At 41.4% G+C, this 24739-nt stretch overlaps 1 protein-coding gene across 6 annotated transcripts in view; it reads right to left on the reverse strand.

Moving 5' to 3' along the window:
- Positions 1-24739, reverse strand: part of Phactr1 (phosphatase and actin regulator 1) — a 514585-nt gene that overhangs the window by 99474 nt on the left and 390372 nt on the right. For all 6 annotated transcript variants that reach the window (XM_010622877.3, XM_010622876.3, XM_010622879.3 and 3 more), the window contains one exon: positions 6041-6121. In XM_010622877.3, coding sequence (XP_010621179.1) covers positions 6041-6121 — 81 coding nt within the window. The remainder of the gene's footprint in view (positions 1-6040; positions 6122-24739) is intronic.

Raw genomic sequence — 24739 nt, forward strand, 5'->3', positions numbered from 1 at the left:
AATGTAATATTGCCTATTTAAATAATTGGCAATAGTTCCACAGACCACAAAACTGTGAATAGAAAAAGAGGATTCCTGTTCTGGCTTTTGCCATTACAGGCAACTAAAGTGTGCAGAAGAGACTTTGTTTGTGTCGATTGCTCCTGGCGGCTCATTTAGTGACCACCAACCCCATGTCAGGCACACAGGGAGGCACGCAGGGTACAACCGTGAACAAACCAACAACCCTCTCAGTGGACAGAGTTCACTGGGAGGAAAAATCAACCTCGTAAGCGAGTAATTTGCAGAGGAAACGAGAACTGACGAGAGATGACAGAGTAAGAAGGAAGGAAGGAAACAGTTGAGCAGCAACTGAGGAACGGAACAGGGAAGGGGACCGCAATTTTATATTTGGTGTTCCTGGGAAGGTGAAGACTAGGCCAAGACTAGAAAAAAGAAGGCAACATGGGGCCCTCTGGTTCTAAAACTGGGAGCGACCACTGTGCGCTTCAAGGTCCTGAGCGAGTTAGCAGCAGGGACTGAGGGAGGGAAGTGAACACCAGGGGTTGGAGGGCAGCTACGTAGAGCTCAGCAGACTGTGCGGGGGCTTGGGACTTCCCTGGGTGCAGTCAGGAGCCTCAGCAGGCTCTGCACGTGGGTTTGTACTCTGATTGGAAGGCACATGCAGTAGAGGGGGCCGAATTTAACAGGAACATCCCGAGTCCCCTTAAAGAGGAGAAGGGCTCACAGGGTGCTGCTCAGTAACAGCAGGATCAAGGTTTAGAATCTGGGTGCCCAAGCACCTGTTTTGGCGACTCAGTGACTTCACCCAGGTTTCTGTAAAAATATCAGCTCCCCCGAGAACCCTTGTATGATTGCCTTTATCTAAAATCATCCCCGCTTCGATTTCCTTATTCTGCAACGAGGCTTTCGGGCACTCCTCCCTCCTTGACAATATGCAGCGCACTTATTATTTCTCACTTCCTTTAGTAAAATGCAAACCATGAGAATGCAAGGTTTTCTCTTGCTGAGGGTTGCTCTAGCTCAAACCCTAGACAAGACCTGGCACAGAGGTACCAATCTGTTGAATGAATGAATGAACTTTCGGTGAGCTGAGAAAAAACACTGAAAATTTAAATTAAATTTTGCTTAGTTTGTTTAAATTCAGCTCTAACTTAAACGAATAAAACAAACAAAATGTGGAGTAAATAAAAACAAGTTGTCAGTCAAGTTATAGGTTATTTCCCCCATTAATTGGTTTAGCATTTTTACTGTTCAGCGTGTTGATAGTTCATTGTAATGCTTACACTGTGTTCTCCACAACTACTACAGCCATACTGGAGAAAGTCTGGAAAATGGAAGAAAAAGGACTCATACTTTTACACTGTTGTTACCACTGTCACCAAGAGAATTAAAAAATTCCCTCTTAGGGAGTTTTCTTCATTCTTATCTGGTCATTATGAGCTGAAAATCAACTTCTAATTTTTAAACTTTTATCTAAACCTCTTTTGGACTCTAAAATTATGCGATTCTATATGGAAACTGATTTAAAAAATTTAAGTCATTGAAGAGCTACTCTTATTACTTCTCATACAGTCTATGAATTGGGGGATTTTCAGAGATATTTGAAGTCCTTTTTTATTTGGATTCAGGCTCTCATTTTGCCTGATCTTAATCCATTGATTATTTGTGATTTAATCTTAATTAATTTAATTAATTAATTTTTTAACCAGGGGTCTTTGCATTTGCAAGGCAGGTGGCAGAACCACTGAGCTAAATCCCAGGTGCAGTTATTTGTGATTTTAACCCACTAAGAGAAACATAAAAGAATTTTCAGAACACTGTTAGAGTGATGAAACTTCATTCATTCTGAGTTCACCCTGCCAAACAGTTACAGACTTTTAGCCAGGCATGTGGTACATGCCTGTAATCCCAGCTTTTGGGCGGCTGAGGCAGGAGAATCACCATTAGCTCAAGGCCAGTCTGAGACACACAGTGAATTCAAGGTCATCCAGAACTACATACAGAGACCCTGCAAAGGCTCCCCCAGATGCAGACGGACAAATGGCTCAGGGCAGGGATCCCTGGCCCAGGAGGCTTTGACAATCAGAGCAGAGTGAGGAATGGTAGCACTCACATCCGTTCCTGGGACGCCTGCCACCAGGGTAGGCACAGAGCTGTATACTCACCACTTGCACGTTGGGCTGTGATCTGTGCCAGGAAAGATGCTTCAGAAGCTCCCTGGGACTTGCCATGCAGTAATGGGTGAGCTGAGAGGCCCCAGAGGAAAGGGACCAGCTCTCCAAACAGCGGACCAGAGAAACACACCAGGACCCAAAACATGCCTGCCTTTCCATATAGGAGCCCTAACTGGGCATACAGAAGGCTTGAAAAACATAGTGAACTGAGCACATCATCAGAACTTCAGGAGTGCTTTGAGATCAGGATGGACTTGAAAGCAAATTATTTAGTAATCTGGCCAAATAATGCCAGCTTGAACCAACAACAAGACCTGACACAGACAAGTCCTACTTGTGGCTGTAACAAGTATGTGATCTCACTTAAAGCCCCAAGAGGGACAGTGTTGATCTCAGGGTGGGAGAAAGAGGAGAGAGAAGAAAGAGAAGACAGAAGAAAAGGAAGAAGGAAAAGTTGAGAAAGACAGGAGAAAGAGGGAGAGAGGTAGAGTGAACAGAGAATATATACAGAAGCACACAAAACAGCAAAGCTATTAGAAAAGAAAAGCAAGAAATACATAATATTATTAGGAAAATATACCTCAGACAGAAGACTAATATCTAGAATATATAAAGACCTAAAAAAATTAGACCCCCCCACAATAAAAGACCCAATAAAAAAAATGGGCAACTGAAATGAATAGACATTTCGAAGAAGAAGAGGAAGTGGAGGAGGAGGAGGAGGAGGCGGCGGCAGCAGCAGCAGCAACAGCACAAATAGCCAATAAGTACATGAAGAAATGCTCATCGCTAGTCATTAGAGAAATGCAAATTAAAACACTGAGATTTCATCTTACTTGGGAAAGAATGGCCATCATCAAGAAATAAGGCTGCTGGGGGAAAGGAATCCTTTCTAGGTTGTTGGTGGGACTGTAAAACAGTACAACCATTATGGAAATTGGTATGGAGATTCCTCAAGAAACTAATACTAAAAATTGCATTCAACCCAGCTTTTCCCACTTTAAGTATCTTTGAGAAAGAGTTAAACACAACATATTACAGAGACACACACATCCCCATGTTTACAGCAGCACAACTCATGATAGCTAAGTCTTGGAAGTGGCTCCTACGTCCATTAACAGATGAATGGATAACGAAAATGTGGTATTAATTCAGAGTGGAGTACTCCTCCACCATGAAGGATAAGTTTGAGTCATTTGTAGGAAAATGGATGCACCTTGAGAACATAACATTAAGCTAAATAAATCAGACACACAAACTTAAACATTGCATGGTTTCTCTTTTGAGAAACTCAAAATATAAATAAATCAAAGAGCAAAATAAAAGACAGGGAATAGGAAACATGTAGATCCTTTGCATATGGGAAGAGGACCAAGGGGTGGCAGGAAAAGAGGCAGGAAAGGGGAAATAAAAATAATGGGATGTGTCATGTTAAGTGTACCAAAAAATTAACTGTAAATTAAAATCTTGCTTTGATATGTAACTCTATTATATGTTATGCTTTAAAAAATGGGAAGAAATTCACTGGTGGTAAAGCTATGGCATGCAGGCCGCATGGCTGTTTGTTATCATTGAAAACTCTAAAAGGTTCCCCATCACTGAAACAACCCAATAAGCAAAACACAATGGTTATCAACTAACATCTGTGGACACGTTCACAGAGCGTTTCAATCGTTGTGAATATTATCACTTCAGTACTGCATGTATTCTTTATATATTCTAGATGTTAGTCCTTTGTGTGAGGAACAGTTGGTAACAAAATTTTCCCACTCGGTGGGCTGTCTCTTCACTCTGTTGGTGGTTTCTTGTGCTGTGCAAAAGCTTTTTAATTTGATATGATCCCAGGTGTTGATGCTTTGTAGTACTTCCTGTGTGATTGGGGCTTTGTTCGTAAGTCTGCCTACTTCTGTGTCTTGTACAGTCCCACCTATTCTTCTTCCAGCAGATTGGAAACCTGCTTTTATATTTAGATCTTTGCTCCATTTCCATTTTAGGTTACCACATCGTGAAAGAGATGGGTGTGGGTTCAATTTTTGGCATGTAGAAAACCAGTTTTCCCAGCACCTTTTATTAAAGAGGCTGTCTTTCTTCCAGTGAAGATATTTGTCCCCTTTATCAAACATAAAGTAGCTGAGTGTGCTTGGAGTTGTTTCTGCATCTTCAACTCTGTTCCACTGATCTGTGGGTCTGATTTTTTTTTTTTTTTTTTTTGCCAGTACCATGCTGTTTTTATCCCAGTAGCTTTGCAGTTTAAATTCAAATAGGGGATTGTGATGTCTCCTGCCTTGCCCTTGTTGCCCAGAACTGCTTTTGCTATTCTAGGCCTCTTCTGGTTCTCAATAAATTTTAGGATTGCTTTCTCTAGTTTTGTGAGGCATGCTATTCATATTTTGATTGGGATTACATTAAATCTGTATGGTAGTTTTGAAAGTATGGTGATTTACAATATATTGGAGCTGCCTATCCAAGAAAAAAAGGATAGCTTTCCATTTTCTGATATCCTCTTTGATTTCTTTTTTTCGAAGTACTGTAGTTTTCAACGTATGGGTCTTTCATTTTCTTTGTTACACTACTACATATTTCATTTTTCTTGATGCTGTTACAAAAGGTCTGGTTTCCCTAATTTCTCTCTCAGTGAGTTTATTTGTTTACAGTGATGCTTTTGATTTTTGAGTGTTGACATTGTGTCTTGCTATGCTGCCAAATTTGGTCACTAATTCTAGGAGTCTTTTGGTGGAGTTTTTGGGGTCTTCTACATAGCGTATCACATCACCAGCATGGAGATTACTCAAAAACCTAAAACTAGAGATTCCACTTGGCCCTTCTAGGTATCTTCCCAAAAAAGTTAGAAGCATCATACCACAACAATATATGCGCGCCCATGCTTACAGCAGCACAATTTATAATAGCTAAATCTTGGAAAGAGCCCATATGCCGATCAAAAGACAAATGGATAAAGAAAATGTGCTGTTATATACAATGGAGTACTACTCTGCCATAAAGAAGGATACACTTGAGGCATTAGTAGGTAAATGAATGCACCTAGAGAGCATAATCTTAAGCAAAATAAATTGGACACTCAGGTTTAAATATTGAATTGTTTCTCTTATGTGAGAAACCCAAAGGGTAAATAAGGAGCATAAGGAGGACCGATATTGGGAAGCGGGAAAAACATGTTCAAATGGGAAAGGGAATAAGAGAGAGGGGAGGGGAGAGGAAAGGAAGGGGAAAAAAAGGAGAATGGAAGGAAAAAATGGAAATAAAGCCTTCGTGAATGAGGAGAGGAAGAAGGGTTGAAGAGAGGGGAGAGGAATGGGGAAAAGAAGAATTAAGATGTATTATATACAGATTCAAATTCCCCACGATGAGTGTGATCAATGTGTATGACAAATACATACTGATGAAAAATAAAGTTAAACAAAAAGGTTTTACTGAAAAAAAAAAGATAATGCACATGTACAGTTTTACTTTTCTGTACTTCAATTGTTTTCCATCGTGGGGTGACAGGCTGTGGGGTGACGGCGAGGGCCCAAAGACAAAGAACATCCGTTAAGACAACCCTAGGTGCTCCTGATCACTAACTCACATTTTGGATGCTGTGCTCGCGAGCCAGTCACCTCAGCGCGCCTGCGCAGAGCCGGTCACTCCTGCAGCCCCTTCGCTTTTCTTAGCAGCCTTGCTTGGATCCAAAGCTGAGAAGCAGGGGCTCGGTTTCTCTCCTCTCCCATAATGCTGCTGCCTCAGCCCCCTCCCCCACACTCTCCTCTCCCTGCAGAGCTGTCTGCAGTCCTAGGGGTTAAATCCTGAGCAAGCGACTAACGCCCAGAGTCCACTGCGTCTCCGCCCCGGACCCAGCCTCTTACCTTTGTCGTAGATTTCCTTCAGGACCCCTCGCTTGATCAACTCCTCTCGGCTCTGCCTCATGGAGATCTTCCTTTCCAGGGCTGGAAGCGAGACAGACAGGCAGTTGTGAACCGGTGACAACGCTTGGCTTTTTTCATATGTTAGCATTGATATGCAGTGAAATGGACCGAATAACTTCTGTACCTTATGCTTTGCTAATATAATCAATGCTTTTAGATGCTTTGAGCCTTTTGAAAGGAGAAATATTAATTTATTTTTTGTGGTACCGGCATCCAACCCAGGGATGTTCTATAAATAATAAGGACATTTTCTACTTTTTTATCAGAGCAAGTTTGCAGTACACAATATTTACATTCCTTATGAGGGGTTGGCACAGGTACATGATATGTTTTCGTGTCTTTTTTCATACCTTTCCCTCTGCTCTTTCCCCTCTCCCTCCATCTCTTGATCCCCTTCTCATTTAACACAGCTACTATATCAGGTGTGGAGATTCCTCAAAAAACTAAAACTAGAAATTCCATTTCCCCCAGCAATGCCCCTTCTAGAAACCTTCCTGAAAGAGTTAAAGTCATCATATGACAGTGATGCGTGCACACCCATGTTTATAGCAGTCCAACTCCTAACACTGAAAAGTTGAAAGCGGCCTATGTGCCCATCAACAGATGAATTGATGACGAAAACCTGGTATTTACACACCATGGAGTACTACTCTGCCATAGAGAAAGATAAACGAGTCATTTGAAGGAAAATGGATGCATCCTGAGACTGCAAGATTGAGTGAAATAAGACACATAAGCCTAAATATCACATGGTTTCTCTTATATGAGAAACCCAAATTATAAATAAAGAGAAGAAAAAGCCCCAGCCTTTTAAATTTTTTGATTTGCCAACCGTATTGCTAAGTTGCCCAGGCTGGGGTAGAACTTGTGATTCTACTGTTTCAGCCTCCTGAGTAGCTGGGATTACAGGCTTATATCACCCTGCCTTTTACTCGTATTATTCCGATAGGCCTTTTTGAAAAGGTTGTTTGCCAAATCTTCAAAGCAACCTTCATGTCACCTAAAAGACAGTCATTTTGATGAATGTGATTTCACTTTGAATTCTGACTGATGAAGCCACGGTGGGGAGGCCTAGCTTGCTGTCATCACACTGATGCTGAGAAAAACATCCGAACATCAAGCCGGACCCAGGACCTCGCCGTCCTCGCCCCATTCTGCCTCCCAGGGCACTGGCATTAAGGCCGGAGAGCACAAGGCTGCTTTACAAGTGCTGCCGCAGAGCTGTACCCTGACAATGAGTTAATTTTATGCTATGTAAATGGAACCTCAATTAGGCTGTTAAAAAAAGGAGAGGTAAAAACAATAACTATGAAGAAAAATAGCCAGTATGACAAAAACACTGATTTAAAAATTTAAATAGTAAATCTCAGCAGACCATTACGAAATTAATAAACCTTGAGTCACTGAAAGCGACGTGGTCAACATCAAAAACGAAAGGATTGGAAACATCCCATGTAAAGGTAGATTTCTGAAAAAGCGGGTTTAGTTTTTAAACCTCTAATAAGTTATCAGCAGATCCTAAATAGAAAAAGCAGGAACTCGAGTTCCCCAACATGAACATGCAGCTCATGTAGCAGCCCGTGCAATGCCCTGATCTTTGGAAGGAAACCAAACTTCCAGTCTGCGGTAAATACACCATCACGGGAGTCAGGATGGCACTGGGGCAAACGGAGCATCAAAACAGAGCACAGAGAGCAGCAAACATATAGCCTGAGATCCTAAAACCAACACAGGACACAGCCTGACCAGGCAAAGGGAAAAATGAACGCTGATTTGCTCTTCCAGACCAATGACTCAGTGGGGTAGTTGCCCACACATCAGAAGCTTCTCATGTCCCTCTTGCCTGAAATATGAGTGGGAGGATGATTTCACAATCACTGCACCGAAAGTGGCCCTGGATGACTCAAAACAACCACATTCAAAGATGGAGATATTCAAGGAAGAGTCTCTGCTCACCACTGACCTTAAAGCAAGAACCAGGCAGGAAACCTCAAAAGGCATAGCTATCTTTGCATCCCTACCTATGTGCCTTAGCAGAGAATTTTTATTCTATAAGTGTGACGTTGGACATCATGGGGCCTTGCCTGAATCTGGATGGGGTGCTTCTGGGGCTAGACAGCTCCCGGAGCCAGGAATGACTCTGCTGGAGCGTGCATTTCCTATGTAGACCAGCAATGCAGAGCCAACAGTCCCAGCCACCTCTGTCCAGTTCTTCTACTCCAGGTCACTATGCGTTTGCTCCAACACCCCAGAGCCAGGCACCAGACAACTAGAGGCAGCCCCCAGGCCTCACAGCCCACCGGTATTAACACTACCAGTCCTGATCTGCTTACTTCATCCTGCCTGCTGCTTCCCATGGAATGCAAAATAAAGGCTCTTGCCCATAGTTCTTCCTGCTCTCTTTCCCTTGTGGCCCACCTTGGTACTTCCCTGGGTGGGCCTGGTGGTGGAGGAGGCAGGCCTCCTCCTCTGGCGATCTGAGAATATACAGAATGTCTGTTCATGGCATGTCTCAGTCTGCCAGCCTCACTGTAGCTGGACAGTAAGAATGGCTACTGTGACAGCTGAGCTGGATGGTCAGCTTGATTGTCTGGAGAGCCACCTGGGGGATTAGTAAAGCACACTTCTGGGTCTGCCTGGGTGGGTGCTGGAGGTGTGACCTTGGGGACTACATCTGGTCCTAGCCCCTTCCTGTTCCCCGGCTCTGCTTTGTGCTTGCCATGGGTTGAGCAGCTGTGCTCCTCCAGGCCTTCTCACCATGCCATTTCTGCCTGGAGTCAGCCAACCATGGACTGAATCCTCTGAAACTGTGAGCCAAAAATAAATCTCTTCTCCTTTAAATTGTGTGTGTAAAGTATTTTTTCCCAGTGAAGGGAAAGCTGAGATATACATCCACATTTTAAAACACACCTATTCTTGTACTGGTTTATAAGGAAGGAAGAAATAGGGGGCGTTCCACAGCCCAATGTTTCCCTTTCTTGTTCTGAAATCTGTTTATATGTGAACAAGTGTTTTCCAAACAGGGGCACAGTGAAAACAGCCCAAAGGTTACCTCTAATGAGAGCATTAAAGTTCTAATGTCATCACTTTTGTAAAGTCCTCTTCTGAGCCACTGCTGTAGTCTATGTCATACACACAAAAGTCCAGTTTCCCATTATCTCTCCTTAATTTAACTTTTCACTCTTCCTATTTACACAGCTTTGTGATCGGCCAAGGATTCCTGTGCTTCTGTCACAGCAACAAATTTAAAACAAACATTTGGATTGGGGGTGCAGCTCAATGGTACAGTGCTTGCTTAGCATGCATGAAGCCCTACTTTTGAACTCCAGCACCATACATAATATAAGTAAAAATAAACAAATGAAATGGAAGAAGCATCATCAATAGGCTTATTCTCTTTAGTGAATGCCTGGGTTGGGTGAATTTTGAAACAGCTGAGACTCTTTAAATTATTTTCATATACATGTCATTTTATTATATGCTCCTAGTACTGATGGGAAGAAAAAAAAAAGCTTATGTTTTATAACTTTTAAGCACTGCTTTTTTATTTTTTAAAAATGGTAAGAAATTGGGGGAAAAAGTAATACCAAGGCTGGAGCAAGTCATTTGGTCCTTCTAAGAGCAATGGAGCACAGACTTGTTTAGATTTTTCTCTATGATAATCTATCTCTGTTGAGTTCCCTGCTCAATTGCCTTTAAATTACATTTTGAAGGGAATAGAAGTTTGAAGGGGAAAAGCAACTGAGAAATAAACTGAGCAGCAGTTTACTGCAGAACCCTATACTTTCAACTTAAAATAGTCAACCTGCAAGTAAAATCTGTAGTTTTTATCCATTTAAAGTTTTAAACCCCGAGGAAAGGGAACTTTAAGCTAGAAATTGACAAGCTGAATGAGGTTCCAGAACCCAGGACATGCCTCCACTTCCCATCTGGCCTCATGAAAAATGAGGACTCTGGTAAGATAAAAGAACCGTGGCCTAGAAAGACCCAGAGCAGAACACTCAGCCCATGTAATCAGGTGTCGCAACCACGAATGCTCAGGACTCAAATGAGAAATCAACCCATGTGTACGTGATCTCTGGACAAAGAGGCTTTCAACATTAAATTTATACACACAATATATGAAAGACGAGGAAGGGGGGAACAAGGATTTGGAGAAAGGGGAAACGTCTGGTGGTCTTCCATTTCACAAGTCTACATGGCTCATGTCAAATGACCTTTTATTTCATAAGGAAATTAACACACAAAGCAACAACAACACCATCAACGTAAATACAAAATTGAAAAGAAAAGAAAGTGAAAAAGAAAAACGAATGCAATGTAGAAAAGCATCTTGTTGTCTCATGGTATGATAAACACATCCAGGGTAAAGCTGTACTAATCCAACTTGTTCACTGTATCTCTGATTCAGGTGTTGATGAGTTCTAGGAAGATCTAAACATTTGCCAATAGCCTAGTTAAGGCTACGCGAAGAGGGCTTCACTTTCTTGATTACCCAAGGACAGCTTGTATCACTAACCCAAAATAAGAAAATAAAAGCGCTTTTTTACATTTAGCAATTAATACTTCCTCAAAATCAGAAAATCTGACCACTTTAGAGCCTTTTTTTCCTCATAAAAATCCAAGCCATGTGGAAATCCCAGCAGAAAGAATCTGAAGCCTAAGTGTACTTGCCTCAGTGATAAATCTGTGCTGTTACAGTAAGAATTCCAAAGACAGTCCAAACAGAAGGGTCTTGGGGACCCAGTAATCATCCCCTTGCTGTCCTTCTGTGTCCTCACCAAAAGTCACCACCCAGTCACTGCGTGACCACCCAGTGACAAGTTTTTTCCAGTGGGCTTGAACATCCTTAGGCATTGACAAAGGTATCCAGGTTGCTATCCTAAACCAGGTGTTTCCAGTTCACTGCCTGCAGGTCACCCGCAGGCCACCTGCAGGCCACCTGCAGCCCTGGATGGCTAGTAATGCGGCCCCATAAGATCATGGAATTGAAACCTGCATCAGACCTTACACATGCATGTGGGACCTGCCGCAGAGAACTTCAGACTATTTACACACATGTGTGCCTGTGAACCCATCATTTACTGTTATGAAGCAGACCTGAATGTTGTATTTTATTATTAAGCTTGGACTTGTATTGTTTTTTAAAGTAATCTTAAAAGTTAAAATATAAAAAAGGTTGTTTTGTTACTTATACACGTGAACTATTACTACATGGCTCAAGACAGCTTTCTACATTTGGCCCAGGAAGGAAAAAAGGCTGGATACCGATACTCTAAACTAAAAGAGATTCAGGCTGCAGGCTCCTCAAACCTTCTCTGACCCTTCATCCCTGACTTCACATTCAGGTGGAACATCCTTTTCCTCTAGTCACTGCTGCTGAGAATACACTGCAGTGCTCTGGCAGTCCCCCTAACAAAGGCATCGGGCTGATCTCTCTGGCCTTTAGTACGTATCTCCTTAGAATCCCAACAACCCTGTAGGTGAGTCTCTCGCTTCTGGTATTAGGGCAACTCTGATGAATTAGATTAGGGCAGGTCTGATGAATGAAACAAAGGTCATGTGATTGAAATCCCTCATCTCCCAACATCCTCAATATGGCAACCCAACCATGGTACTCTTGTGACGCTAAGCAGCTCGCTTGGTCGGGTCTTCATAGCCCATGAGGTGGGTGATGAGACTTTATTTTCTTGGCAATGAGATCTAGGCCATTAAAGCAGAACTTTCCAAAGTCTCTTTTGCAGAACTGTAACTCTCTGAGAAAGGGGTTTAGAGGATGAATAATTTTGGGAAATGCCAGGTACCAATGGAGAACCCAGAGTGTGTTTTGAGAAGAACCGAACTCAGTTTAACCCAGTGTTTCTTTCCAATTTGCTGCACCCTTTTAAGGAGTACAAGGGACTTGTTTTCTGACAATAATGCTCTGGGGGACACTGGACTAAAGAGCAACTTGCGGAAGCAAATGTGATGTGCTTTTGTAGAGGTCTCCCAGGCAGGCCAGCCCACTCTACAGGGACAGACAGTCACCCTTAGTATCCGCAGGTTCAACCAGCATGACTGCAGATCAAAAATATTGACAGCTGGAAAAAGTGGTGCGTGTCTGTCATCCCAGCACTCTGGAAGGCTGAGGCAAGAGCATCACAAGCCCAGCTTGGGCAACTCAGTGACTAACTAGCAAGACCCTGTCTCATTCATTCGTACATAAATAGATGGATCGGGATGCAACTGAGTACAAAGGCCCTGGGTTCAGCCCCTAGTATGAACATCAAAAAATAAATAATCTGTAGCTGTATAAGCTTTTTTTCTGGTCATTATTCCCTACCATACTTTCAATAATGATTTACATACGTTGCATTTACTTTGCATTAAGTATTATAAGCAATCTAGAGATGATTAAAATACACAGGAGGATGTGTGTAGGTTGTTCGCAAACTCTACAGCATTTTCTATGAGGGACTTGAGCATCATTTCCCTGGACAGTGCAGTTGTGGTCCTGGTAAAACCTTCCCTCCGTACAGCCAACTCTCCTACCCACTCTCAGTGAGTTATAACACAGACTTGATTAACCACAAGCAGTCCAATACCACACAGCATCTGGCCAGCGTAACCACTGTGGTTTTCATATGATTGATACCGTTTATGACTCCTGACAATCATTCAGCCAGTGTGAATTCCTCTGTAACAACAGAATGCGAAAGCAGAGCCACACAGGGGGCTGGTTGTGTTTCTCTTGCTAAGGCAAAACTGCCTGCAGCCAGGTTCCCAGGGTGCTCTGCTAATGGATGTGGTACATGTGGAAAAGGGAAGGGACACAGCCTCACTCCAAGCTACAAGCTGCGCTTTCAAGGCTCACCCTTCCTGAATCTTGCCTGCAAACTACGCTGCAACAAACCAGCAGGGAAAGCACTTTGGGGCCAACTAAATAAATATAGGCTGCATATTAGATCAGATTAGAGAATTATTCTCAGTTTTTCTATCTATGGTAATGATTTATGTTCATGTAGGATATTTTCCTTATTTTAATTAGTTTTTTTTAGAGATGCACAGTTAAAGAGGCCTGTAATTCACTTCAGAAAAAAAGCAACAGATATGGCCAAAATTTAGTAACTGTTAGGTGATCATATAGTCATCTGGGTTTCCATGTTTGACAATTTTGAAAATTTTTAAAACAAAAAAAGTGGACACACAAATAAATTACTCTTAAAATATTTAGTGCAAAAAACAAGACAAAAGAATGCGTATTCTAAGATTCCATTTGTATAAAGTTCAAAAAGGGAAAAAACTATATAGTTTAGAGATGCATATCTGTAAGCTTAGAACTACAAAGAACAGCACAGCTATGATTACAGTTAAAAAAACAAAAAACATCTATATTCATTAAGGAGATTGGCCTGTAGTTCTCTTTTTTAGTTGCATCTTTCCCTGGTTTGGGAATCACACAATAACAAATGTTGGAGGGGTTGTGGGGAGAAAGGAACCCTGCTCCATTGTTGGTGGGAGTGCAGACTGGTGCAGCCACTATGGAAATCAATATGGAGATACCTAAAAAAGCTGAGACTAGAGGTTCCATTTGACTCAGCCATCCCTCTGCTGGGTATCTTTCCAAAAGAATTAAAAGAATCATATCACAGTGACATATGTGCACCTACGTTTATAGCAGCACAGTTTATAATAGCTAAAACTTGGAAATAGCCCATTTGCCCATCAGTTGGAAACTGGATAAAGAAGATGTGGTCTTTCTATAAAATGGAATACTACTCAGCCATAAAGAATGAGAAATTAGAGTCATTCATAGGAAAATGGATACATTTTGAGGATATACTCCTAAGTGAAATAAATAAGTCACAGATGTGAAAATACTGAATAGTTTCTCTGGTGTGAAAAACTATAATAGTACTCAAGATCCTAATGGGGTAATTAACAATGTGAAATAGGAAGAAAAGGGCTAAAGGTGTAGGGGAAGTGGGAAGGGTAGGGGAAGGGGAATAAGGGAAAATAAAAAAAATGTGAGAAAATGAAAAAATGGAATTAAAGTATTTGTAAATGGGGAGGGGAGGAGGGTGTGAAGGGAGGGCAGGGACAAGGGGAAAAAATGAGAACCGAGACCTGTCATGTAAAGGTACAAGATCCCAGTAATGAATGTAACTGTACTGTATACCTAAAATGTACCAATAAACTCAATAAGAACAAAACAAAACAGAACAAAAAAACCCAAAAAACAAAAAACAAACAGGACAGCAGCTTCCACTGGTGAGGAGGGGAGTTGCAGTCCAAAAGGCACTGCAGGAGCTCCAAGTGCTGATGCTATTTTGCCTTTTTGCTTTGGGTTGTGGTTACAAGGTTGAACTGCATTTGAATTCTTCTTAAGTTTTAAAACGTTTTCTTTCCCCAAACAAAAACATGCAAAAGACGCCCTCACTAGTGCTCCTTCTCAGTGTACCACTGCAATAGCCTCAGGGGGAGACCAAAGTCTCAGCCACCATAGAATGCAGTCACGCATTTGGCCACTAAATGAAGTCCTGTGGATGAAAGGGAGGGCAATTATAATGCAGTCAAAGCTACAAAATGTCTTTTGCAGAAATAAGGATTCTGAATTTGGAAGACTGTTCTTGGAGTCCATCCTTACCACGGTAAGTCAGAAGCAAGTTAGAGGAGCAAGTTCTGCAAGGACCAGGCTGCACAGTCTTGGGAGTTGATACTGCAATTTGCAGATGCAGTTTTCTATCTATTGTAACCTGCATAGGAAACTTCAACTTCTCACAAAGTAGCAGTTGTCTATTGGTGACCTGGCGGTGACAGAGCAGCTAATGTGATGAGAGTGTCCATATTTGAAAGAATTCATTAGTGAAGCCACCTGGCCCTAAAGTTTTCTTTTGGGGACGGTTTTTAAATTGCCAGAAGAATTTGTTCAACAGATTCACTACTTATTGTTTTCTATTTTTTCTTTAAAATTGCTTTAAACTGTAAATTTAATTTAATTGAGTAATGAAACCTTCCAAATCTACAAAAAAGTCCAAGTAATTTAGGAATGCCCTTTTCTATCCTGCACATAACCCTATTTTTGTTTTTTCTGTGACTGCCTTGTCTTCCATGACAAAGTGCTTTAACCGGAAACAGTGTCTGTGTCTCGACCAAGGATTCATCAGCTAGTGACATGAACAGCACCACCAAATACCCATTCTCCTCAAGTAGAATTATCAATCTGCACTAGAGAACACTCTCTCTTTGGTATTTGCAAACCATACCTGAAAAAAAAAAAACAAACCAGAATATTGAAATGGCAGTTTTGTGATTCAAACATCTGCTCTAACTGCAATTGGGAAAACTGAAAAACAAATACTGTAAAGAAAGCAAGCAGAAACCTCATGAAGCATGCGGAGGAGAAGGCAGGGCTGAAAGCATAGCTCTGAAAAGCGCTCCCAGGCTCCTCACAGTGATGGTGACAGCACAGCCAGCCTCACAGCGGCTTATGGTGCCCTTAAAGGAACACCGGTCCTCCTGGGCTTGTCCTCTGTGACTGCAACTTGTGAGTTTCATTTCTCATTGGGGTTTTGGCACTGCCTTGAAGTAAGTGTGGCTTGCACAGTGGAAGTAACCAACGTGCAACCCTGAATTTGCAAATAAAAATACCAGAAATCCCTTCCTTTTATTTGCTTGAATGGGACTTCAAGATAGCATGATGGGGCTTTGTTCCCTGGTATGGCTCAGCACTTTCCCAGGGCGGGAGGCGGGCTCCCAAGCCCCCTGGACTGCAGTGGGGAGGATCTGAGCAAAGGTCTGGGTGAAGGTGGTGATGTAAATTCACACTCTTATTTGCCCCATGGCTTTAGCTTCTGCGAAGGGGGCGGAATGAAGTATTTGGTACAGATGAGAATCCAGCGGTTCTCAATTGTGTGTGAAGGCAAATGTCAACCCTCAATTCATGGTTTACTTTCCTCATCAGGTTAATGGAAAATCTCACCTGTGGTTGCCTCTACCCAGTAATACAGGAACAAGGGATGAAAACAGATCCACCACTCCGTTTGACTGTCTCCCCTCACTAAAACAGCCTGTCATGCGGCAGAGATAACTAGATCAATGAAATGACAGACAGGGACTAACCAGAAACCTTGCCTGGACTCTGTCCAACTTTGCATCACCATAATTAGCTCAGGGACACGGGTACTCTGGTTTTTGTTTTTTTTTAAATTGTGGTAAAAACATACACCTTAAAATAAATTTATCATCTTAATCATTCACAATGTAGTTCAGTGGTGTTAAATGCATTCATACTGTTGTGCAAATATCTTCAGGAATTTTTCACCTTGTAAAACTGAAATTCTTTACCCACCAAACAATAACTCTCCCCAGCTCCTGGTAACTGTCATTCTCCTTTCTGACTCTGTGGATTTGAGAATTCTAGGTACCTCATGCAAGTGGAATCATACAGCATTTGTCTTTTTGTGACTGGCTTATTTCACTTAGTGCAATGTCCTCAAGTTTCCTCCATGATGTTCCATATATCACGATTTCCTTACTTTTAGGGCTGCATAGTATTCCACTGTATTATCTGCCACGTTTTGTTTATCCATTCACCTGCAGGTGGACACCTGGGTTGCTGCCACCTCCTGGCTTTTGTGAATAATACTGCTATAAATATTGGTGTGCAAATATTTGAGATTCTGTTTTTAATTCCTTTGGCTATACCATCAGAAATGGAAATGCCGGATTACATGATGATTCTATTTTGAAAATTTTGAAGACCTACCATTGTGTTTTATAGCAGGTGTACCACTATGTCTCCCCAACAGTGCACATGTAACTCAGTTTCTCCACATCTTCACCAATATTTACCATTTTCTGTTTTTTAAAGCCACCCTAATGGGTATGAAGTCATCAGTATGGTTTTAATATGTCAAAACTCAGAAGGAAATTGTGAAATCTCAAGTTATAATATTTGTCTACGAACTTAAATGCTTTTAAAAGTTTCTTCTTCCTCACCTCAGAACATGTAACTATCATAAATTAGAGGTTTCCTTTGACCCTTTGAGATGAGACCCTTGTTTTCTTTTTAGAGGGAAAACAAAAATGGATTTTATGCGAAGGATGAATAAGTGTAGAAGGAATCATTACATTTTTTTCAGAGACAAATGTTTTATGAATATTGTTTGATTTTTACTTTCAAAACAAGAACACAGCTAGTGTGATGGGGCATGCTTATAATCCCAGCACTCATGACGCTGAGGCAGGAGGATCACCATGCGTTCTGGGCCAACCTAGTGAGTTACATAGTGAGTTCAAGGACAATCTGAACTACGTACATAGTGAGACCCTTTCTCAAAAAAAAAAAAAATCAAAATTAATGAACAACCCTAGCCTTAGTGCAAATAAAATATGTTTCTCCATTATGTGTGATGAAAGTCTTTAACTATATGAATCAATGAAGGTTTTTATTTTTTGCAAAAACTTGGCTAGCTGGTAGGTGCCTGGTCACTTTCTTTGAAGCTTCACTGGGCTTAAAATAATGCTGTTCTGTCAAGATGAATTCCTGAAATAAGAGCTTTTAGGGAATACAAAGGTAGCAACACAGATTCTGTAAGCCTTCTAGTTTCATGATTTAAATAGGCAGAACAGATAAACATAACAGGAAAAAGAAGTAGTCTGTGAATACAGAGCACAGATGTCCATAAACTTTTTCTGTAGGGGCCATATGGTCTCTGTGTAAACTACTCAAACTGACCATAGCAGCCACATACCGTACATGCATAAATGAATGTGGCTGTGTCAATAAAACTTTATTTACAAAAACAGTCAGTGAGATGGAGTTGGTTTATGGGTCATAATAGCAGACTGAAGGGTAAGAAGTTTGAAAATTAGAGTTTTCTCATAAGTTAGGAGGAAGAAGAGGAAGACTTTAGCTCTGTGGCAAGAAAAAAACTGAGAGGTATAAAATAAACTTTTGATGTGATTTCTTTTATAACCAAGCATAAAACTGGTATTTCCTTAAAAAAATGCATTTCAGGGGCTGGGGATTTAGCTCAGCAGTTCGGTGGCCTGCCTTGCAAGCTCAAGGACCTGAGTTCAATCCCCGGTACCAAAAAAAAAAAAGAAAAGAAAAAAAGAAGAAAATACATTTCAAGCCTCCGTGCCATGTTGACGCTTCTGATCATTAATCTAACAAAGCTCAAGATAGATGAAAATCATCATAACTCTGAATGGGGGACCTTGAGATCCTAACTTTTCCTCAAAGACAGTGTTCACAAAAGACAGGCTTCACAAAGAAGAAAATCTCAGGGGACAGCCCAAAATTGCATCCTCCTATTATAAACAAGTCACTTAAGCAATGCTGGCTGTCACTGCAACGACATTTTCCTCATTAACGTACAGCCCAAGGCTCTGAGGTTGCCTGGGGAGGACAGGCTCCTCCTCCATGGGTGGCAGGGTCAAGGCCCCTCTGACACCCTTCTCATTTTCCCCTTGGACTTTCCCCAACGTGGCGACAAAGACAGAACTGTAGTCAGGCTCCTCAGAGGCCTCTCCTCTCTATGCCTCCACCTTGGCCTGTCAGGACTTCAAGTCTCAGCACAAATGGTCTCCTCTGCCCTCTGCACTAATGAACGTCAATGAACACTCGCACAGCTCCTGGCAGCTCAAAGCCATGTCCCTAGAATAACAATCCCAGTTCCCTTAAAATGCCTGTGTGAGAAAGCTCAAAGCTGCCAAAAGAATTTGCTATTTTCTCTAGCCAACATCTGACGACAGGTCCCTAAACTTCCTTATTTTAAAGCATTTACTTGGAAAACCTGTAACTGTGAAGTCTTCTCTGTCCTTTTGAGGTGTCTATGTGGTATGATCCAAAAATATGACGAGTGTTTAAATGAAAAAAAATTATTATAGTAAAATATACATCATCATTACATTAATCCCCTTCAAAATCCTCTCCCTCATTTCAAACACACTTCAAACCCATTGTTCTTGCTCATTTCCGAAACACTTGAGGAAGTCCTCTTATGTAAGTGTCTTATGTTGTGGCTGCCTTGCTGCTCTGAGCTGATTCAAAACACTTACCTTTCACAATCATTTTGGCTTTGGGGAAGAGCCAGATCCAGTGAATCCAAGCTGTTTTTTCATTGGACTGTACTCCACAGCAGCAATCATGGTACAGTATTTCTAATCACACCTTGTAAAGACACTAACAAAAGAGGACTTCCACAACTGCTTCAGAAAGTGGTAAGAATGATGGGCTAAGTGTGTTTGAATCAGTGGGAGTGTTTTGAGGGGTTTTAATGGCAACATGTCTTCTACATTTCTAACTTAAATATTTTTTGTATATTTTGATCATACCATGTATGTATCTTTTACAACCCAGGAACATCTCCTTTTTCTCAAGGGCCTGGGTGCTACACCTTTGAAATGTAATCACCAAGAAAGAAAGCACCCTCTTTCCCAGGCTCTGAGGGAGGGCAGAATCCTAACTTCTGTAAGCACCAACTCACACACACAGATGGTCTAATCTCATCCCTGAAGCCAGACAGTACTTTTCCTCGAGTGCATCCTAGAGTTTAAAAGGCCTCCTCCCCTTTGTTACACTGAGTTACACTCAGTTACACTGAGCTCTCTTCCCTACTACAGTAGCAGGGGATAAAATGTGCCCTGTCTCCTTTGACTCTTGTATGGCTTGAATTCTCTTTGACTGTGTTGCTGTCCCATGCTGCCTTCAGGGAAACCCCTCCATCTTTGATCCTTAGACCTCAAGAGGGTCAGAACCTCCTCCTCTTACTTTCCCTAGCATGAACTGAGACACATCACCTTCCTATTCCAGAAAGGCCAAGCTGCTGCTTTACCAGTAAGTCCAAGAGACGGATATTTTCCTCTCTACCTGGAGCTTCCCTCTCCTTTTGGGTTTCTGCAGAGACAGGAATCTCTCCCTAGGAGAACAACACCAGGAATGGCCTGGCCCATTCCCATTCCCAATGCACGACTGCCTGGGTCTCTCTGGCAGTAAAGTCACCTCCAAGTATGACTTGATAGCCCAGGATTCGAATGACAGGAATCACCAACTAACAAGCCTGAGCTGTTTTATTTTTGTTTTGGATAAAACAGAGTGGAAAAAAGGTATGTAGATGACTTAATCTAAACAGGTTTAAACCTACCACAGAGGTAACTTTCCAAAGTACCATTTAAAAAATGTAAACTAAACCCTCTGAATTAAGATGGCTGATGTCCAGTTCATGCCTTTATTTGTTTATTCAGTTCACCAAATACTGATCATATTTACAGTTAATGCACTGGATTAGCTTTAGGTAATAGGAGCATTTCATTAATTGGATTCCAAGCTGTATCTTTTAAAAACTACTTTGATCTTCTGTATTTAATAAATACAAAGAAAAAAGGAACAGAATCAAACTGAGCCAAAATCTAATGACTCTTATTTCCAGATTTTGGAAAGAACTTTCTACATTCTAGGGAAAAAAAATTTCCACGGTCTGATTAGACAGACACTATGGCTAATTTCCCCCCATGCTTTCCAAAATGTAATTCCCCCACATAATGAAATCAGCAGTAACCATCATCACTACGAGGTCACAAATAGACACCTTCTAGGTACTTGCTAGGGGGAGGACACAGAGGATGGCAGGATGACTTGGGAGTTTGCAGAATGCTGCCTAAGTGAAGAGAGAGCAGGGGCTGCAAAAGGTTCAGAAGAAGGAGCTGTCCCAGGGGCAGATGCCACCAGGAGCAGCTTGGTCTGGGACTCGAAGAAAAGGCAGAGGTTGACTGGCTGACTACCTGAGGCAGAAAGTTCTATGAGCAGATCAGAACTAGAACTTCTCTCACCAGTTCTCTTACCAAGTCACTGCAACCTCTTTGGAGTCAGTAGTTCTGAAAGGTTCTTGTGAGTGGGTTAGTTCCTGACCCTGTACTTCAGTGGGTGAAGTGTGGGGTGGCTGGGGGGCTGTGAATCCATCTTCAGAGCACCTTCAGACAGGTGGTGGGGCCGCGAGATTCTGCTTTCTTGGAGGGGATCAAGCACATTAATTTCACTTTTAATGGTTCTTGGAAGGAATATTGGAAGAAAGGAGATTGGAGCTATCCTGAAGGTCAAATTTTGAATGATAGCTGATTTGAAGCTGCTTCTATACGTCCGGCTTTGTGAAAGCCCCTTTGTATTTTAGAAGAAGAATAGGAGGGGATTACTGGAAGGTTATGTTTGTGTTTGAGGTGCAGTTAAATCACTGAAATGCAGCTTTGAAAATACATAATGGGTCTACCTAACCATGTTGAGGAAGGTTTTAAACTATTTTAATTATTATTTTCAAAGTGGACTGCAATACATTACCAAATTAAATGAAGTTAAAAGCTCCCTGAATTTTAATAAAACTTCGAAACAGGGGGATACTAACTGAAGGGATTTTAAAAATGTGGCTGGGAGTGTAGCTCAGTGGCAGAGCGCTTGTCTAGCGTGCACCTAGTCCAGGCTTTGATCCCCAAGACTGGAAAATGAAAATGAAAATGAAAATAAATGCTGAATCAAATCTGAGAGTTCAATGCAACATTTGCATTTCTTCCCTCATGGCAAGAGTGCATTTTACAGGAATACCGAGGCAGGTCTCATTAGTGGTGCTTTATCTCAATAGAAGATGCACCCTAAACCAGAGGTGCTTTCTGTCCTGACCTTTCAGGTTGGGGATTCACATCAGTCAGGAAGGACAACTGCAACCCTACTATTTACCCTGCTTCAGGTCAACGAGCACATTTTGAGTAAGTCGTCTGTGGATCTCGTGCACTCTTTCTGCCAGGTTTGCTTCCAGCACATCCTGAGTTCAAGGCACAGAACCAGGCGCTGGGCGTGGAGTGGCAAATCAGTCCCTTGATCTGTATTAGTGCTGCTGGATAAATCAGGGATGATGTTGCTTTGCCAGAATATGCTGATTTTGGTGTTTCTGTTTTCTTAAGTCAGTCCATTCCTTAGTTTCATCCTTGAGCTCTTTTGTATTAGGGACTAAGGTATTCATGTTTCTTATACTTTTCTAGGAATTTTTTCTTCTTAAGGATTTTGCTAGGGAGTGCAACTGTGTACTTGAACCTTTGTGTCCATGTGGATCTCTGTAATGCCTCTCTCCAACAGCGACCACCCACCCACCTACCCTAAGTGCTTGCATCCAGGGAACCTTCTACAAGTTTTCCATTCGTCTAGCTGTGCCAGTGCCTGCTTGCCTAGATGAAATGCTCTTTTGTGATGAACTTGAGTGACACCCCACCATGATGGGCAGTGCGAAAGGGTCTGCCTTGAGCTGAGGGTGGGATGCAGGAGGTGGTGTTCTCTTTGGAATGAGCCACAGTGTCCAAATGAAAATGTCTTATGGCTAACTGAGTATATGCGGAGAAATGACAAGATGTCAGGAGCAAAGGGACAACCAGAGAGGAGTATAAAACCAAGGGAACGAGTGGGGTTCCCAGAGAAAAGAAATTAGATGAGAACAACAACAGGGCAATGATGAAGCCTTAGAGGCAGCCACAGTGAAGAGGCTGGGAGAGAAACATCCAGTGGAGGTCTCAGGTTAAAACGCTGTCATATGAGTGCTTGGTTCTGTTCTTTGAACACAGGAGGTGCTAAAAACTACGCAGAACTAGAAAGAATGGATGAAATCATAGAGGACTTATCCCAAATGTGTCCACTGACCTGCGGTGCAGCACATAGCTGAGGTCTGGCTTTAACATTCTAGATTAGACTATTCAACAGAAAGAACACTACTGAACTACTTCATTCTGTGGTTATGTGGTTATTTTGAATACAACCATTAGTGGCTTTCTGTATCATCAGTAAAAGTGAAATTTTTACATTTTTAAATGTTCATTTTACATTTCCTAATATGCATGGATGGGAAAAGGCATTTTAATTACAAAAATAAGGAAATAAAAGATTTAAAAACTCACATGAATATTCCATTTATGAAAACTGCCTATCCTGGGCTTATTCAGGGAGATGCGGAATTTTATTCAGGGAAATGAAGGGAAAATGCAGAATTTTCTTCTATTATCAAGACTCCAAACATAGGAGATATATTTGTGGAAGAAAAAAACGGTAAAAAAATTGAAGCCTCAGCTTAACCAATTTGAGATGGGAATCTGATAGGGCTGGCTGCTTTTGAAGCATCCCAGACTTTGTTCATTTAGAATGCACCTACAAGGTTATTTTAAAATGTACCTGCATAGAACCACAGATTGTATAATTTCCCTAATGAGGTTCATAAGCTGTTTTTAAGCCTCACATTGTTGGTTTTGGGGACAAAAATCAGGTAGAGTTTTAATTTGCCTCCATGGAATTGCAAAATTTATATTGGGCTCATGGTTGCTTAGCAAAAATATGCAAGAAAAATAAAAGTCCTCCAGACCATGAGCTGACAATGATGGGGAAGAAAGCCTTTCATATTGTGTCAAATTTTCCCCCAGTTCAAAGAAACCCCTGGACTAAAGAATGATCCAGTTAAATTAGAGAACTGTGCTGAAACTCAGTTGACATTTTTCCTTATATGGTATTTTAAGTTAGAAGGACTTCACTGTTATTAATGATTTGAGATAGATTTAACAAATGTTCCTCCTTTCCGTGAATCCAGGAATCCTATAAAATGCTTTTTGGAGCTTTAAGGTACCATAGCATTTAGGTGTCTAGATCAAATTTGTAGTGATCAGAAAGAAAGCCAAAAAGCCATGGAGCCATGGGAACGGATGGCACAAATCCATGCATTAAAAGTCACAAAGTGAGATCACGGGAGAGACCCTGCCTCCCACTCCTCCCCACGTTACCGTAATGTCAGCTGCAACTCAGGAGGCTTTATTTTGGTCATCTGGCCATTAGAAACATAAATTAGAAAGCAAGAGCTGGCTGACAGAAGGCACAGCTCACAGAAATGAAAGTGGGGAGGGGGTTTTAAAGCAAAAAGGATAAAATCTTCCTATACCCCTTTGGTGGTTACCGCCAGCACCATTATTCAGGGCCCAGGATAGTAAACAAGGTCTTAATAAGGTCCCTAAAGCATCAAGGAAATACAAACGTAGGTCTGCTGCACTTTAAGAAGAAATGAGAAAGTACCTATTTTAAGAGGTGTTTATTGAGCTTTAGTTTTAAAATTCTTTAAGGCATTGAAAGAGATGGATTTTTTAATAGGCATATCTTTACTTGTTTTGTTTTGGAGGTGGTGGTAATTCAATCCATGGCCTTCTATATGCTAGGCAAGTGCTCTACCACTGAGCTACATCCCCAACCCTAGAGATAGGTATGTGTCTGTCTTTCTCACTCTCTTTTTTTGTAAAAAAAAAAAATAGAATACTTAATTTTCTAATACTTACTGAAGCATTATGATAGTCCTATAATGATGAAAACATAAATCACATGGAGAGTTAAGAAGACACTCAGACTCCCATTGGCCTCTGAATTCTTAGTGATATATTCTTTGGTCAAACATGAGAGAATGTAAATAGGGCTCCAGTTAAGCTACAATTCTTATAAACTACCCAACCCAAAGACCAGGCAAAGTCTAGTACAGAAAACATACCATAACAATCAAGTACAATTTATCATCGACACAGTACAACATTAGAGATATATATATATTAGATATATATATATAATCTATATATATCTAATATGTATATAAT

This window comes from Fukomys damarensis, unplaced genomic scaffold (assembly GCF_012274545.1).
Source record: "Fukomys damarensis isolate Sample0158 unplaced genomic scaffold, DMR_v1.0_HiC HiC_scaffold_10, whole genome shotgun sequence".
Lineage (NCBI taxonomy): Eukaryota > Metazoa > Chordata > Mammalia > Rodentia > Bathyergidae > Fukomys > Fukomys damarensis.